At 39.8% G+C, this 18012-nt stretch overlaps 2 protein-coding genes across 17 annotated transcripts in view; one reads left to right on the forward strand and one right to left on the reverse strand.

Annotated features, from left to right (window-relative positions):
- LOC139581110 (rap guanine nucleotide exchange factor 2-like) overlaps positions 1 to 4112 on the reverse strand; it is a 125758-nt gene extending 121646 nt beyond the window's left edge. For 10 of the 16 annotated variants that reach the window (XM_071410538.1, XM_071410542.1, XM_071410536.1 and 7 more), the window contains exon 1: positions 3446 to 4111. In XM_071410538.1, coding sequence (XP_071266639.1) covers positions 3446 to 3514 — 69 coding nt within the window. In that variant the 5' untranslated portion in view covers positions 3515 to 4111. Of the gene's footprint in view, positions 1 to 3445 lie in introns of all 16 variants that reach the window. The other 6 variants (XM_071410545.1, XM_071410537.1, XM_071410535.1 and 3 more) reach the window with 1 other exon arrangement.
- A 646-nt stretch (positions 4113 to 4758) lies between these two features.
- On the forward strand, positions 4759 to 9647 carry LOC139581113 (protein SPMIP2-like). The gene is made up of 5 exons (XM_071410554.1): positions 4759 to 4946; positions 5510 to 5739; positions 7026 to 7084; positions 7275 to 7392; positions 9502 to 9647. Exons 1-5 carry the CDS (start codon positions 4880 to 4882, stop codon positions 9559 to 9561), a joined length of 534 nt encoding a protein of 177 aa, XP_071266655.1. The 5' UTR covers positions 4759 to 4879; the 3' UTR covers positions 9562 to 9647.
- Positions 9648 to 18012: the final 8365 nt, after the last annotated feature.

The raw sequence follows: 18012 nt of genomic DNA on the forward strand, positions 1-18012 counted from the left end.
TTAATCCCAAGAGGCCATGCCATCTCCAATAGGACAAACACGGTCAGTTGCTAATTGGGGACACTACTAGCTTAACATTTGAATGAGTGACAAGTTACAATTCCAAAACAAAAAGTGCGAGGGGGGCCTGTCCAGTTATAATTCAAAATATTCTGTACATATTTCAAGGATAACTTGTCTGGTGACTGTGGTCAGTCCACATTTTTCAAACACTTCTTTACTCATGTCATAATGGTATGCACCACTATGAGGTTTAATAAAACATGCATGAAATGTGTTGGCATACTAGCACACGGTTAACGAGTCATCGATGACAACACTTGACAGCCGTTTAATTGTTTCTTCAATGTCAGATAGACAGATACATCAACATGTGGCTGTGTCACTGTGCCAGCAACAGCTTGCCCACTATTTTAATTGGTGGTCTATCGATTCTCTGGGCTATTGTTGTGCGTATCCCTTGCTGCCATCAAACCGCAAGGCCCATTGCCTAATGGTTGAAATGTACTGGAAATACAAAGCGAATACTTGCAATAAACTATTGTGTGGGGGCACTTCCACAGTAGCGCAATTGTGCCGATTCAGATTTTTCACATAAAAATGTATGCAAAACAAAAACCATTGATTTCAAAGTTGAACAAAGCATACAGCTCCATGCACAATGACTACTTTTAACAATTTACACTGAAAACTATGAAAACACATTTACTGGAAGAACTGTGCAGATTCAAAGTTTGATAACAGAATTTCAGAAAAATCTCACTCTGTTTTTTATGTGACCATAAAGAATATCTGCTATGAATTAAGATTCAAAAATGTCTGCAGAAAGAATGGGGTGTCAGCTGTGACATCTTGAGTTTGAAAACATATATTGTGGTTATTGAACTACAGTAAGTAAAGTGGATTTACATCTGGTAACAGAATTGTGGCAACTGAATTTCATCATGGGTCCCTGACCTGTACTAGAAAGAAATGCATAATTATGGATATAAAAAAATTGTACAATCAATTTGACTTTGTTTTTACCAATCTAACTACATAACATAATGGTAATCATTTCTTTGAATGGTAAATCTCTAATGATAAACTGGGTGAATCAAGATGTAGCCTAGGTCTATTCACAATACAGGTGAATGCATATTCAATAGGACTGTGGGCGTGCATTGATTGAGCTTGTTTTGGTTGCTTTCATGGGGCTACAGATGACAAAACAATCTGTTTCCCTTCCATGTGGGACTTTTATTGTACTGATCAACATTTGCATAGAAGTAGCTTCTTTTATAAACGTGCAGCACTGTCTCTAACAAGTAATGACGTCCTTCACGAGGCAAGACGGGTGCGGCTCGTTGGAGACCTATTCACACAGTGTTCGCTGAGGCAATAGATAATCTCTGGCTGATGGAGAGACGTGACAGAGAGACCAATTAAGTGAATGAATAAAGTTTTTGGTACCGAACAATTTTGTTCTTGTATAGAAAAAGTATTGACGTTTCTGTATACCGTGCAACAATAGTATAGTCAAGTAGAGTATAGTTCAGTACAGTAGATTTCAGTACAATACAATAGAGTATCGTTCAGTACAATACAGTAGAGGATCGTTCAGTACATTGTAGTTTACTCAACTGTGCTCTACGCGCCAATGACGTGCGGGGGGCTGCCTTAATCGACATCCACCTCTCTAAATCAGAGAGGTTGGGTTAAATGCGTTAAACATTTCGGTTGAATGCATTCAGTCGTGAAATCTGACTAGGTATTCCCTTTCCCCCTCTAAAGTTTTCTGCACTGAACTCTACTTTTCTTTAGCGTGCCCTACTGTACTGTGCTGTCCAAACTTGTCAAACAGAGACATCACTTTTTGGGCCAAATGAAGGCTGGTCCAGATGTCTGTGGACGTTGAAATGAAGGCTGGTCCGAACCGGACCAAAAAAGGACATCTGTGGACGTTGAAATCAAGGCCAGGACGGACTGACCAAATGTCAACTACTTTCCAACGTCCATGCACGTCCAGTGTCGTTTGGTGCTCAGTGGATGAGTACGCTGGTTACAGTAAATGGAAAGAGAGTGGTCTCATAGGTAGGTGTCAGTAAGAACTGAGAGAGAGCGAGAGCCAAGACTTGACCACCAGATGACAGAAAGAAAACAGTTATCAGCTGAACATAACAGTATGCCAGTGGACGGGAGGACAGTAGCAGGTGACCCAACTGTGGTTTGTGACTACTATGATTTCCCATGATTATACACAATTCAACTGCAGAAATTGAATTGAAATCCCGGCGCTGTGTTTAAAAGTTTAGAAACATTAATAGTCATCACTTGCAATACGGCTTTAGGAACATATGGCTCTATCTTTCATCAGCGGGAAACATCCACTTACTGTAGCAGATTCATACAGCCAAGGGTGCCGCCATCCAACGAAACTACACTTCCTGAGTTACGCTTACACACAGGTGTTCGGAGCACGCTAGATAGCCAATTAGTGCAGGTGGTTTCCGCTTGTCTTCCGTTTGTTTTCCGTAAACAAGCGCTGTAACATGGAGATATGGCCGTGTGAGAACATTAACCCTATAAAAAAAAGTGTCTATCAATTTAACCTTTTTTTTGCTAATATGAAAGATATGATCCTTATGCTTCCAAAACCATACCACAAGCGATGTGTGTTAAAGTTCTGACTGAGCGTCGGGGTTCTTAACAAGACTCCCCTGTACAGAAGACGCCTTTGCCCAATGACTCTTATGTGTAAAAGTAATGGGAACTAAGAGTCATGATCAAGGGCTAGGCTACATTATGTTAAACAAGGCAATACAGGCCAATACCTGATATAGACTGCAAGAGGCTACAGATTAGGAATCCCGAATGTTCAAATCAGTTCTAGGAGAGGCCTAAAGTGTACATCTGAGAGTTGATCATGGTCTATTAAAATCAACACACACTATTGTATAAATGTCCATGCAAGCTCAATATGCCTGACACACATTTAAGGGTTGTTTAGACTTGGTTTAAGCCTACAGCATTCGTGTAGGCTTATGTTTTTTCTTTCTTGCTTAAAAAAATAAATACATCTAGCAAATTGGTAAATTATTTGACTGTTTGCGAAACAATGTAGCCTATGAATGTTTACATAGCCGTTTGGAAAACAGGAAACATTTGCTGGAATGTGCCAGGTTTGAATATGTTCGTGACATAAGTGGCTGGGTTACTATCAAGTCCTGTTATGTTAAGTACCTCGAGATTATCTTCCTTGATAGAGCTTTAGCGGGATGTAGACAGGATACGTAACACTGTAGCAGAATGGTAACACTGTAGCAGAATGGCAACACACAGAAATAATGTAACAATGTAGCGAAGGAGTGGCTGCGGGAAATGATAGAACACTGTTATAGTAACCGAGTGGTTTCACAACATGTCGAGATTAGTATTTTAAGGTATATCAAATAATTATACTGACCTGTTGCGTTCTTTCTGCCGGATTCATCATCACAGCTTGACGAAAGCTGTTATCGACATAAGACGCCATTGTTTTGAAGACGAGTTTCAAATAATTAAATTGCTTATATTGTTGACAATGTGCAAATATTCGAGGGCTGGATATTCACAGACCAAGCCACAGTCGGAGTCTGTTATCCACTAATAAGAGAACTCCAGTGGTCTAAAGATAGGAAATGTATCAGTCCCAGGCCACAATGGCCAGGCCACAATGTGAGCCTAGGGGTTTCTCCTGTCCCCAAACCGATATCAAAAGGCTGCCACCGATCCCAACAAAAAAAACTTGCTATTAAGGTGCGGCTCGAAGAATCCTGAATCCAAATCCCAGTAGACGTGTCGCTATACAGTTGTATTATGGAAAAACTGTTCCTTTATCTAAGCCGACGCTAAAAGCAAATATATGTATCTTCAGCATTCTTGATTTTGCCACAATTCAATGTATCCGCCTTCAAATAAAATAGCAAACTACTAATCTATCCTGACAATAACCGGTTGTCCATTTTTTATAATAAATGTATAGGCTATATGTACAAAGGCAACCTTTAAAAAATCATTATGATGGGTTTAAAAGTGACGATGGGTCCGCCGCCACAGCTTTTTGCTGTCTGCCACCATGGTGACTGACACAAGGGGAGGCTCATGGGCGAGTCCATTTACAAAAATGGAGCCGGAGGACAATGTATTGTGGCCTACAAAGCTATCATTTGTCGCCATCCATTGACAGAAACTGGAATAACACATACAGATAGGCTATTCAAAGAGCAAATAGGCTACTCAAATGCACATTTTGGAATAATGAATCGTTACAATTAATTGTTTGGGGAGCCTATTTATTGAAGCTCTATTTGACTGGAATTTCATTCTGCTTTGATCTATGGAGGAAAATGTCAAGTGTAGAAATAGGAAATGGGAAAAACTTATGTTCGATTCCATTTAATTATATTAGATTTATTTCTACTATATTCTAACCACGTGTTATCTTTGACTGACATGCCCCAGTGCTGTTCAAGGTTTCCAGAAAAATTGGTGGACCATGGTACAATTACATATTGTAAAATTGGACACGGATATGGCGGTAATTATGACACAACTGAAGTTAAGTACTAATGTCGCGTTAAAATACTACTCGGAACTAGGAAACTCGGAAATGTCCAACTTGCTGGTTCGTTAAATACGGCAGGTGGAGTTAGCAAGTCGGACATTTCCGAGTTTCCTAGTTCCGACTAATACGCGAACGCGGCACTATTGCATTCAAACACTGACACAGTGACAACCGTTAGTCGCATGGCAACAGCCCACTGACCCCATGACTAGCGCCCTCACATTATCGCCCTCGGGCGTGCTGCTGTAACCGTGTACTCAGCTGCTGGTATCTAGTCCAAAAATAACAGTTCCAATGGAGAGTAGCACAGTGGTACAAGTAAGGCTCCCCCAAGCCTATGGTCAAAGGATGCTTTTTACAGGTATGTGTCACATAATTATTGGGTTTGATGTAGAATGTTACAAGGGTAGAAATAGGTTACACAACAATCACCTCTTATTACATAGGCTATTGTGTGTAGCCTACAGTATGTTCCATTTTATTCATGATGTATATAATTAGGCCTATTTTGGAAGTTATACATTAGGGGTTTGTCATTATAAATATTGGTATTTTGTGATTTTAATGACATGTAGATAGGTCAGGACAAGAAACATTGGGGGTGGGTGGATGAGAGATACTTGACGCAGCCTCTTCATTGGCAAATGCACTTTCTGTAAAATGGAACCACCCTACCACCCTGTTCCTTAGTGCACTACTTTAGACTAGGGAAAAGTCTAAACGGGATCCTTTGGACATACCAACTCTGACGTCACCCCATGGAAGTTCACAATTAAAATGGTTACGGTTAGGGTAATAGTTAGGTAAGAGTTAGGGTTTGGACGTCCCAAGATTTCTGGATAGCATAAACCTTTAGAGTAGAGCTCTGTGTTGCTCACTATTTTCTGAATGGTTCTCACATTTCATTATGTTGATTCTAATAAGGTCCAGATGGAATTGGAGACTACAAGGCAAGATTGATGGACTTTTCCCACTACATTGGCGTTGGCCCTTTGTCACCTGAGGGTACAAGCGATTTGAATTACCTGTGCCGGCCTGCTCCCTGCGCCCCACCCCCCATGCCCAAACAGTGCTGCATTGGAGGGGTGGGATGGGGCATGGAATATCACCAGCTGTTGAACAGTAGGACTCTGCTCAGCAATATGCAAATTAAGGTGGGGCCCAAATGAATCCTGTGAGCTGGATGTTAATTCGATTAATAAAGGAGCGAGTTAGGCGACCTTGATGAACATTTAGTAGATTAGCTACATCATATATTTTATTTCATAAGCCCTCAAAGTTCCATAATGGGGTGAAAATGTCAGCCATCTTGGTCAGGGAGAAATCCAAAACCAGTCTAAATTGGAATGAATGGCAGTAGAGGCATAGGTGATGCATTTCCTGCTTTTACTTATGCAGGAAATATAAAGTAAGGCATGTGATGTATCAGAAATTGTTTAATGGAATTATAGTCAACCTAAAATATTTTCATATTATTATAAATACAGTTTATACGGGTTTTATACCAATTCTATATAAATAGCCTCTAAAATATATGGAAACAGTCCATAAATGTTACAGATATTGTTTTCTTGGAATGCTGTGAGTGCTATTATATGATACAATATCAGTACTTGTTGGATTTACAACTTGTCTAAATCCTATCATCAACTGCTTTGAGCCAGTGTATGGCTGTGGATTAACTCTAGTGTTTGAATGGAATGTTGGCATATTGGCAGTTCATTTGAAAAATTAATGGGATCATTCCTCTAAAACTGGCTGGCTAGCTGGCTAACACAAAACAGTGCAGAAACATTCTTCACTATCTTATCACAGCACTGGCAAACCATGGTTGACCAACTCCCTGACCAACATGGCTGACCTTTGGGCCATCATAAAAAGGTAAAACCCATTCTAGTATTCTAATTAATAATTATATGGTTATTATACTCACCTGTCACAATGGCCAGAATGATGTCATAAGAGAATACTCTAGTCATAATGCTCACCAAGTGTTTGACTTGGCCAGGAGCTCACCGGAGCTGTGTACCGGCACCTCACATCTTCTACTGCTTGAGCTCCTGTTCCTCTTATAGAATATTAGCTCAAAAGTTTTGTGGAGCTCCTGCATCTATAAATGTAAACAGTACTGGCACCCAAAATGAGAGCCGGCACCTATTTCGTCCAAGTCAAGCACTGTGCTCACCTGTCGCAATGCTCAAAACTGTAATCAGGATTCTCAACAAATGTCACAATGGACACAGTGCTCAGAATGTTGTCAGAAGACAACAATACTCAAACCACGATTCTCAAGGTTGTCAGAGTCATGACCCTATTCATTCTGATGCTGGCATTACATCGGTATTAAGACAAGCCACTTTAATTGAGACAATTTTTTCTATTCATTAAAATGTTATGACATACAACTTTCAAAGTGACTCAGACCATATTGTTCCTACAGAGAGCTGAATTCCGCTCAGCCCTTGAGGACAGAGTCACCCACAGATATCAAAACCCATGGTAGGCCCCACATGTGGTAACCCATACTTTATATAATGTATTTTATTTTTCAGCCAGTCAGAATCACTTTACCTGCACGCTGTGCACATTTCCAATGTGAAAGTGATAGCATCACAGCAGGCTTGTGGAGTGTTGAGTGAATGTAGGTGCACCCTTCTTCATCCATTATTCACCATTTCCACTTTTGCAGGCACGCACCGCCCGACTTTATAGATAAGCAATCTGTTGGAGCCCGCAGCAAACTCGCATCGACACACGAGTACGACTGTTATATCCAAGATAACAACAAACAGTTCCTTCTCAACAGGGTAAGTCATTAACTACAGGAATGTGACATTTCCTCCCTTCAAACACCAGTATGAAGGACACATTGCATAACTGGAGATATATTTGACCCGCTAAACCCAATTGTAAGGGAGAGGATGAGCGGCCCCTCTTTTCACACGAGCACTTCTATTGCTGCATAGGCCTTGTCCTCAGGGTGTATCTGACCTCTCATTTGATATATCACTTATTGTACTATGAAACTATATACACAGCATTTGAGGAATTCGATGCAAATGCATTCGAAGTTAAAGCTACAGGGCCGTACAACATTTTTCATACCCCTTGGATTTCTTCACATTTTATTTCGTTACAAAGTGAGATTAAAATGTATTTAATTGTCAGCAATCTACTCAAAACACTCTAATGTCAAAGTGGAAGAAAAATTCTAACATCTTTTAAAGATTAATACAAATTTGATAGTTAAAATATAGTAATTGCGTAATTATTCAGCCCCTTTGTTCAGGCAAGCCTAAATTAGTTCAGGAGTAGTCACATAATAACTTACATGGACTCAATGTGTGAAATAATAGGGGTTGGCATGATTTTTTTAAATGACTAACCCTTCCTTTTCCCCCCATACATACAACATCTGTAAGGTCCCTCGGTCAAGTATTGCATTTCAAGCACAGATTCAACTACAAAGACCAGGGAGCTTTTGGAAAGCCTCATAAAGAAGGGCAGTGATTGATAGATGGGTAACAATAACAAATCAGACATTGAATATCTCTTTAAGCATGGTCAAGTTAATAATTAGGCTGTGGATTATGTATTAAACCACCCAGACACAATGTTTCAGTCCTTAACTGAGCTGCAGGACAGGAATGAAACTGCTCAGGGATGTTACCATGACACCATTGGTGATTTTAAAACTGTTACAGGGTGGGTGTGATGGGAGAACTGTGGATGGATCAACAACATTGTAGTGACTCTACAATAATGACTTAAATGACAGAGAAAATAATAAAAATATACAAAATACATGCATCTTGTGTACAACAAGGCACTAAAGTAATACTGCAAAAAAACATGGCAAAGGAATATACTTTTTGGCCTAAACGCAAAGCCTTATGTTTGGGGCAAATCCAACACATCACTGAGTAACTGCCTCCTTATTTTCAAGCATGGTGGTGGCTGTGTCATTATATGGGTATGCTTGACATTGGCAAATACTGGGGAGTTTTTCAGGATAAAAATAAATGGGATGGAGCTATGCACAGGCAAAATCCTAGAGGAAAACCTGCTTCAGTCTGTTTTACACCAGACACTGGGAGATAAATTATCCTTTCAGCAGGACAATAACCTACAACACATGGGCAAATCTACACGAGTTGCTTACCAAGACAGCGAATGTTCCTGACTGGCCAAGTTACAGTTTTGACTTAAATCTGCTTGAAAATCTATGGCAAGACTTGAAAGTTGCTGTGCAGCCGTGATCCCCAACATCTTGACAGAGCTTGAAGAATTATGAAAATAATAATAACAATATTGCACAATTCAGATGTGCAAAGCTCTAAAAGACCCAAGAAGACTCAGCTGTAATCGCTGCCAAAGGTGTTTCTAACATGTATTGACTCAAGAGGCTGAATACTTTTAGTTATTTAATTTCTATCCTTTAAAAAAATGTCCACTTCCACTCACATTAGAGTATTTTATGTAGATTGACAAAACATATATATATTTTTTAATCGATTTTAATCACACTTTAACAATAAAATGTGAGGAAATCCAATGGGTATGAATACTTTTGCAAGGCACTGTATATGAAAGACATAACTTTGGTTGGTGAATGAACCTATTCAAACCACACATAGTGGGGTGGCAGCGTAGCCTAGTGGTTAGAGCGTTGGACTGGTAACCGAAAGGTTGCAAGATCAAATCCCCAAGCTGACAAGGTACAAATCTGCCATTCTGCGCCTGAACAAGGGGCAGAATTCTGTTCCTAGGCAGTCATTGAAAATAAGAATTTGTTCTTAACTGATTTGCCTAGTTAAATAAAGGTAAAATTAAAATCATGCTTGACCATTTCTGTATGTAATGTTTTTAATTTTAATTTAACTCATAAATGCTTCTTTGTGTTTTTCCCTTTCTAGAGAGATGAACTCGTCCAGAGAAAAGCTGCAGGTGCCTCACAAATTAGTTCCTTGAAATAGTTTGGGTGAAGAACGGATGATGATTCAATCAGCTGTGTTGTCCTGAAGACCTGACCAAGTGTCTGATTAAATACCACCTTTTCATCTACTGTATCATTTTACTCTGTCAGTACTCAATTACAACTCTCATTAGTAATTTGCATGATCTATTTCACTGAAATGGTTTAGTAACACTGCAAGTAGGCTACTATCCCACATTTTGCAGTTAGTTATGCAGCAACATTTACAGTAAATTAGGAATCCTTTAAATCCTCAAATAAAGATTTGATGAGATGAAAATATCTTCAAGTTTTGTCTGAAAAGGTGAATGTAAAGCTAAATGTAAACCATACATTTTTGGTTAAGTCCATTGGCTTTACATTAAAATCTAAAAAGTTTTGCCACTTATCTAAAAGTACTCATGTTTTCTGCTCTGCTAGCTCTACATGGGGAACTTAGAATGAAAATGTCAATTCACCAAGGATGCCCTGGACACCAGTATTGCATACCACAGGTCCGGGACCCAGGTCTTTCCTGTCTTGTGTCATAGATTCAAACTTTGGATAACAAGTGTGTGTGAAGATAATCCATCCCCTGAGCAAAAGCAATTACATTTGCCAAAGTCTAGCTCAGATAACTGCTGCTGACTCAGATTGGGAAAGGAGTTTTTACTGCACCAGAGATTTCCAATTGTCATGTAATGAGGCACACCAACATATTCTTGTTAGCTCAACTTCAATTTGGTGTTAATCTTTCCTCCATTTAATATCTGACCCTTTCTAAGACCTCTTGTGGCAATACAGAAATTACTTATTTTTTCATCTATTTTTCTACAGTGATTTTCTATCAATACATGGCCAACATATTATCTTCCTCTTCGGCACTGCCAGAAGAGGACTGGCCACCCCCCATAGCCTGGTTCCTCTCTAGGTTTCTTCCTAGGTTCCGGCCTTTCTAGGGAGTTTTTCCTAGCCACCACGCTTCTACACCTGCATTGCTTGCTGTTTGGGGTTTTAGGCTGGGTTTCTGTACAGCACTTTGTGACATCAGCTGATGTAAAGAAGGGCTTTATAAATACATTTGATTGATATTCACATGCACACTTTTGGGACATATCTACTATCAAATAGGTTAAAGCAGTGGTTGATTGGAATGGGATTAGGCAAAAGAGTCCACTCCTTTAGGATTGGGGACAGAACACTGGGGATAGAAAATATATTTTTGGAAAGATCTAATAATTTTGGGTGGAGTAAACAGCAGTGTTGTTCCCTGTTTTAAAATGTATCAACGCGTCTAAATATAATACATTAAATATCGCGAGATTTAACGCGTCTAAATATAATAAATTAAATATCGCGATCTCCAGGATTTGAATATCCTCAGCGTCACGGCAGCAACATTAGCATGCCGGTAGCAACATTAAGACTTCCGGGTTTTGGATTTTGCCATCAAAATAAAAGTCTGCTGTGAAACGCTAATTGCAGCATGATATTTCTTTTTGCATTATGTTGAATTATAACTACACGGAAGGAACTGAACGAAAGATAATGACTTATTTATATAAGAAATAATATAAGGTGGAGCAAATAAGTTTGCATGGGGCCCCTGGACACTATACGGTACACACAGGGTTGGGGAGTAAGGGATTACAAAAAAACAGTAACTCTAATCCGTTACATTACCAGCAAAATTAGTATCAGATTACATGCTTTTGAAAAACTAGAGGATTACTTCGAATATTACTTTTAAATTCAGAAAGGATGTTTGCGAAAAAACATCTTTGACACTTCTGTTTTCTCAATGACATTCAAATCAGGATTTTAAAAAGCGCAAATTTAAGTGAGTTCCACGTGAGCGAGTCTGACCACAAATCAGAGACGACTATGATGAATCACCAAATGTGTTTGATGGATAGCGGGAAAATAGCAGGAATAGGTTTTTGTAGGCTACAGTCCAAGCTATATCTTCAAATGGTGCGACTGCTGTCGGCATCCCAAAATTATCCAATTTGAATAAACGCTTGGAGGTAAGGATGACAGCAGTTTAGTTTCCTGCGATCCGGATATCACTTATTATTGATATCTACATAGCGCATTGATGTGAATCCCACTGCTGCTCTCTCATTTAGCTATTTGCACCTTACGGATTGTGGTTGTTGTGGATGGCTGTTCACAAATCTAAGTGTTTGAACCCAATAATGGTTCAAATCAAGAAGTTTAAACTGCCTATCAATCATTGTTTTTGAAACCAGTGAAAAATGCGCTCTTGCAACAGCTGCATAGTTCGGATCCCAGCCTATGGAATAAAAGTTGGTATTTTATTGCTCAATCTAATTCATGCTGATAAAAAATTAAATAAATCCATAGGCCTAACATGCTGACCAGACCAGACACGTCGCGTGCGTCGCAAAATAAATGTAGAAATCCATGTTATTCAATTATTGCACCCACACTGCTTGCGTGCCAACGAGCGTCTGCGACACCAAAGGCTAAAATAGATGTCGTTCCTATTTCTGATGCAGATCGCGCTGCAAGTCCTGCCTCTCCCATCTCCTCATTGGTTTATAGAAGCAGGTACCCACGTGCCATCTCCTCATTGGTTTATAGAAGCAGGTACCCACGTGCCATCTCCTCATTGGTTATACCCACGTGGGCGATAGAAAGACGAACTGTTTTGCCGGTAGTCGTGGTAATACAATGAAAGTTTAGATGCGATCACCATATAATTTAAAGATGAAAAAGCCTGGAAGGAGAGATGACTAGAAACGATTCGGTTGGCCGTTTTATGTGTGGATTAATTGTCGGAGTAGAGATCCTTGTGCATTTCAGGTAAAATAACAACTCAATGTTTATATCCCAGGACAAATTAGCTAGAAACAGCAAGCTAGCTAAATAGGACAAATTAACGTTAGCTAGCAATTGCAAGCTAACTAGCTAAATTACCATACATGTAATGCTTTTCGACCTGTCCCCAAATTAATGTCATTGGTTCAGAGTTTGTTTTGATATTTTAACCTGCGTGTCGTGATTGCGTTTGGTGTTGGGGGGGCAAAATAAATGTATGCACGATAGGAGCCTACGGAGCTGTGAGGGGAACGGCACCTCCGTACCTTCAGGCTCTGATCAGGCCCTACACCCAAACAAGGGCACTGCGTTCATCCACCTCTGGCCTGCTCGCCTCCCTACCTCTGAGGAAGTACAGTTCCCGCTCAGCCCAGTCAAAACTGTTCGCTGCTCTGGCACCCCAATGGTGGAACAAACTCCCTCACGACGCCAGGTCAGCGGAGTCAATCACCACCTTCCGGAGACACCTGAAACCCCACCTCTTTAAGGAATACCTAGGATAGGATAAAGTAATCCTTCTAACCCCCCCCCCCCTTAAAAGAGTTAGATTGCACTATTGTAAAGTGGTTGTTCCACTGGATATCATAAGGTGAATGCACCAATTTGTAAGTCGCTCTGGATAAGAGCGTCTGCTAAATGACTTAAATGTAAATGTAATGTAAATGATAGCGCACGCGCGCAGGCGGTTTGGGCAAGGTGTAATGGACACATGCTCAAACTCGCACACTTTTGATAGACTTAAAAAGGGTCAGTCTGTAGTTGCTATAACCATTTTAGGACTTATAAATTATATATTAATGTAAAGATATCATTTAATCATATTATTCTATGTAATAGAAAGCAATGGTTTAGATTAGAAAAAGCCTACATAACCAACCCATAAAGTAAAATTTTACATCCATATATGGCCAGCTATGTAAACTTTAACATTGATTTATCCTGCAGTAGATGTAGTTCAATTAGTAACATACATTTTTGTCTTCTTCTAATGCGTCTTAAGGGGAAAGTAACTGAATGTAATCAGATTACGTTACTGAGTTTGGGTAATCCAAAAGTTACCTTACTGATTACAATTTTGTACAGGTAACTGGTAACTGTAACGGATTACATTTAGAAAAGTAAGCTACCCAACCCTGGGTACAAATATAGCACTGTACAGAAAAACGATCAATTGTGTGTCTATAAAATCAGGGTCCAGTCTATTCACTAGAGTCCCTAGAATCCAAAACAGGTGAGTCTGAACAAAAATCAAGGTCATAACAAGTGTTGCTGGACTTTTACTGTGGTAAAATAGCTTAAAATAGAGTCATGGACACTATATGGTACAAATATAGCACCGTACAGGCAAAACGATCAATTGTGTGTCCATATAACCGGGGTCCAGTTTACTTTTACCTGGTGAGCACAAGGCAATAATGTCACACAGTCACAAAAACCCCAACCCACATCCCTGCTACTTTCAGTCCAAAAACCCAAATCCAAGATGCAAACCTTTTGATTAATTGCGACCAGGATGGGTTGAAGAAAAGCACTGTTAACCTCCGTGATAACCGTTGATAGGCTATAGGCATAATTGTGGTGATACGAACCTATAGCAGCATGATCTTACTATGATACTGCCTCAAAAAAGATATATGTTTGCCTAGCCAAATCGTTTGACCTGATGCATGTTTTGCCATATAAGGGCTTATGTAAATGTGTAAAGTCTGCAGCCTGCTCATCATCATTAGGATAATGTAGCTCATTTACAGGTATGCCAGTCAGTTAACACCCCATCTACTGATCACATACAGTAGTTGCCATTGTTTCTTTGAAGCAGTTAGTACTCACCTAATCACATGCTAATAGTCAGGATTTTTCACCTACATTATAGGACAAGCTATGGAGTGCAAGTCTGGTATGGAATGGTGTTTTATTGCACACTGGAAGCTAAACAAAGAAAGCTACAATAGTTAATTTATTGTTTTGACATTTAGATTTAGCCCTGAATTAGTCAGTCAGCAGAGAGTTAAAGTGACAGTACAGCAATGCATAAGTACGATTTAGACTCAACGAGAGGTCACCGTCCTCATAGCGTCAGAGTAGGTGCTATTAACGAGCCTTGCTGTTCTGGCCTTGATGAACCTCATCCGTTTACTTGGAGGAAAAGGCTTGAAGAAGGGATTGGCTGTTTTGTATTCGAGTGACTCTAGTAGACTGGACCCTGGTTTTCTGGACACACAATGGATCGTTTTGCCTCTACAGTGCAATATTTTTACCGTATAGTGTCCAATGTCTCCATTCGTTTGATGTTATTTGTCATGGCCAAGAAGCATCTTTTTGGCACAGGTCAAGGCTGGCCTTGGACTGATTTAAATGTATAAAAGGCACAACTGGCTCATCATTAAGTTCATCTCGGTCATTATCAGTCCATTTTTTACATTGTGTCTTTAAAGTAACTAATCACCTATAGGCCTACAGTGTATTGCATTGCAGTGAATGGAGTGGGTGCAGTAGAAAGTGTTGCTGGGAATTTAGACCTCAGTCCACCATGGAATAACATTCTACAGACCCTAGTGAGTAATCCAAACCCCAATTTAACTTTGGCACCTATAGTCATTTTCACTCTATAAGCCCATATGTATATGTAATTTATAGGCCTATAGTGTATTGCATTGGGACCAATAGAGTTGTTGAAGTACAAAGTGTTGTTGGTCATATAGACCAAAAGAGAGAAATGTATTTTTAAACTATACAAGCTTCAGTGGTTACCCGTCATTCAGGGCCTCTCTGCCCCACCTGTTTTGAGCCCTAACTGTTTAGCAAAAAAAAAGTGCCTGTTTTTCATGTTATTTTGGCATTAATACGTGCCATAGATCAGTTTGCAAACAATGTAAATAAAACAATTGAGTTAATAAAGTTGCATACAAACATGGTCTCCCCTTGGGCGCTGCCATAGAGTTACATTTTAAGTGCCCATCCAAGAAGTCTCAAGGTCATTGGCCACAGATAATGACGTCAAATCAAGTTATATCTACCGTAGCTTTGATTGGACTGATCATGTCAACATACTTTCAAAATCTTAGCTAGCAAGGTAGACAAGCATTCATAATCATGACTCACGTCAGCAATCTAGTGGCAAATCCTTTTCAGTCTTTGTCATATGAAAATAAATTATGGATAAAACGTATCAGTGCTGATCGGCCATAAACATTACACAACAAGTTGGAAATCGCAAATACAGCAATGATGGGTTTTGAAGGAATCAGTGGCTAACTGCAAGCATTGCATAGCAATCACTAGCCTGCTATTCAGTGGATTGGGTCTGGGTTTAAGGGTCTCTTTCCCAAGATTAAAATAATAAACATTCATGCTGTCAATCCAGCATGACTCCTGCCGTGTTCAAAACAACTGGAAACCCAGAAATCTCAGACTTCAGTTAGTTCAAGACAGCTGGGAACTCTGAAAAAAATTTGCTCAGACTGGGAAAATACGTTTAACAGTCATCAAACTCGGAATTCCAAGTCGAGAACTAGGGTCTCTTTCTAGAGCTCCGACCTGAAGATCACTGACGTCATGAGTTCCCAGTTGTCTTGAAAGCAACATAAATCCAGAGAATACAAAGCTTTGATGACAGTTTGATGACAACATTTGCCCACAAGGACCGCAACGCCACCTTCCTGTTTTTGTGACCACAGCATAACAAGGTGAGTCCAAAAATGTATTTTATGCTGCTGCATAAATTATATAATATGCCAGGGAGATATGTATCCTGTAGCTAAGAAACTAATAAGTGTACAGTGCATTTGGAAAGTATTTAGACCCCTTGACTTTTTCGACATTTTGTTACGTTACAGCCTTAATCTAAAATGGATAAAACATTTTTTTTCCCTCATCAAATCTACACACAATGCCCCATAATGAAAAAGCAAAAACAGTTATTTTATTTTTTGAAATGTAAAAAAAATACAAAACTGATATCACATTTACATAAGTATTCAGACCGTTCACTCAGTGCTTTGTTGAAGCACCTTTGGCAGCGATTACAGCCTTGAGTCTTCTTGGGTAAAACACTACAAGATCGGGTTCAAGTCTGGTCTCTGGCTGGGCCACTCATGGACATTCAGAGACTTGTCCCGAAGCCTCTCCTGGTAGTCTTGACTGTGTGCTTAGGGTCGTTGACCTGCTCTGGAGCAGGTTTTCATCAAGTATCTCTCTATACTTTGCTCCATTCATCGTTCCCTCGATCCTGACTAGTCTCACCTACAGCTAAAAAACATCCCCACAGCATGATGCTGCCACCACCATCATACTTCACCGTAGGGATGGTGCCAGGTTTCCTCCAGATGTGACGCTTGGCATTCAGACCAAAGAGTTCAATCTTGGTTTCATCAGACCAGAGAATCTTGTTTCTCATGGTTAGAGAATCCTTTAGGTGCCTTTTGTCAAAATCCAAGTGTGCTGTCATTTGCCTTTTACTGAGGAGTGGCTACCATCTGACCACTCTACCATAAAAGCCTGATTGGTGAAGTGCCGCAGAGATTGTTGTCCTTCTGGAAGTTTCTCCCATCTCCACAGAGGAACTCTGGATCTCTGTCAGTGACCATCGGGTTCTTGTCACCTCCCTGACAAAGGCCCATCTCCCCCGATTGCCGAGTTTGGTCGGGCGGCCAGCTTTAGGAAGGGTCTTGGTGGTTCTAAACTTATTCCATTTAAGCATGATGGAGGTAACTGTGTTCCTGGGGACCTTCAATGCTGCAGAAATGTTTTGGTGCCCTTCCCCAGATAAGATTTTTGCTCTGACATGCACTGTCAACTGTGGGATCTTGTATAGACAGGTGTATGCCTTTCCAAATCGTGTCCAATCAATTTAATGTGCCACAGGTGTACTCCAATCAAGTTGTAGAAACATCTAGGATGATCAATGGAAACAGGATGTACTTGAGCTCAATTGAGTCTCATAGCAAAGGGTCTGAGTACTTATGTAAATAAGGTATTTCTGTTTAGTATTTTTTATAAATTTGCTAAAAGCCTGTTTTCGATTTGTCATTATGGGGTATTGTGTGTAAATTGATGAGGAAAAATGTAATTGAATCCATTTCAGAATAAGGTAATGTAACAAAATGTGGGAAAAGTCAAGGAGTCTGAATACCTTCCGAATGCACTGTATGTTGTGTAGTAAGCTGTTAGTAGCCCATGTGCCTCACCCTAATAATTTGGTCCCTTTTCCCCTCATATGACCCCTTTATTTATCCTATGGTTCTGACTTGGTGTACAGGCAAAATACTGTAAGAACAGCCCATGTTCTGAATTCTGTTGCTGTATATTTCAAAAGTGCTGAACAAATAGTCGATTCAGCTTGCTCATTAATATCTTAATCAAAATGACGGATTGCCTCTTCTCTGCTCGTCGTCCCCTTATGCCATAGTTTGTAGATCTCAATTCTCAGTAGAAACCACATTTTTTAAAGCAAGTCTGCCGTATCAGCTGTTTTTTTTAAAGGCAGTAAATTAGGCTGAATGAACTGTTTTGCTGCCAGACAAGATTTCGCTGGTGTAAGCAGTGGTAAGTATTTTATTTATTTTACCTTTGTTTAACTAGGAAAGTCAGTAAAGAACAAATTCTTATTTTCAATGACGGCCTAGGAACA

This window comes from Salvelinus alpinus, chromosome 7 (assembly GCF_045679555.1).
Source record: "Salvelinus alpinus chromosome 7, SLU_Salpinus.1, whole genome shotgun sequence".
Classification (NCBI taxonomy): Eukaryota; Metazoa; Chordata; class Actinopteri; order Salmoniformes; family Salmonidae; genus Salvelinus; species Salvelinus alpinus.

What these genes read in the sequence shown, in the direction of transcription:
- LOC139581113 (XM_071410554.1), top strand. Translation starts at nt 4,880, where the DNA reads ATGGAGAGTAGCACAGTGGTACAAGTAAGGCTCCCCCAAGCCTATGGT. An exon ending in TCAGCAATATGCAAATTAAG is followed by an intron (nt 5,740 to 7,025) that starts GTGGGGCCCAAA and finishes TTGTTCCTACAG; the next exon opens with AGAGCTGAATTCCGCTCAGC. An exon ending in CACAGATATCAAAACCCATG is followed by an intron (nt 7,085 to 7,274) that starts GTAGGCCCCACA and finishes CCACTTTTGCAG; the next exon opens with GCACGCACCGCCCGACTTTA.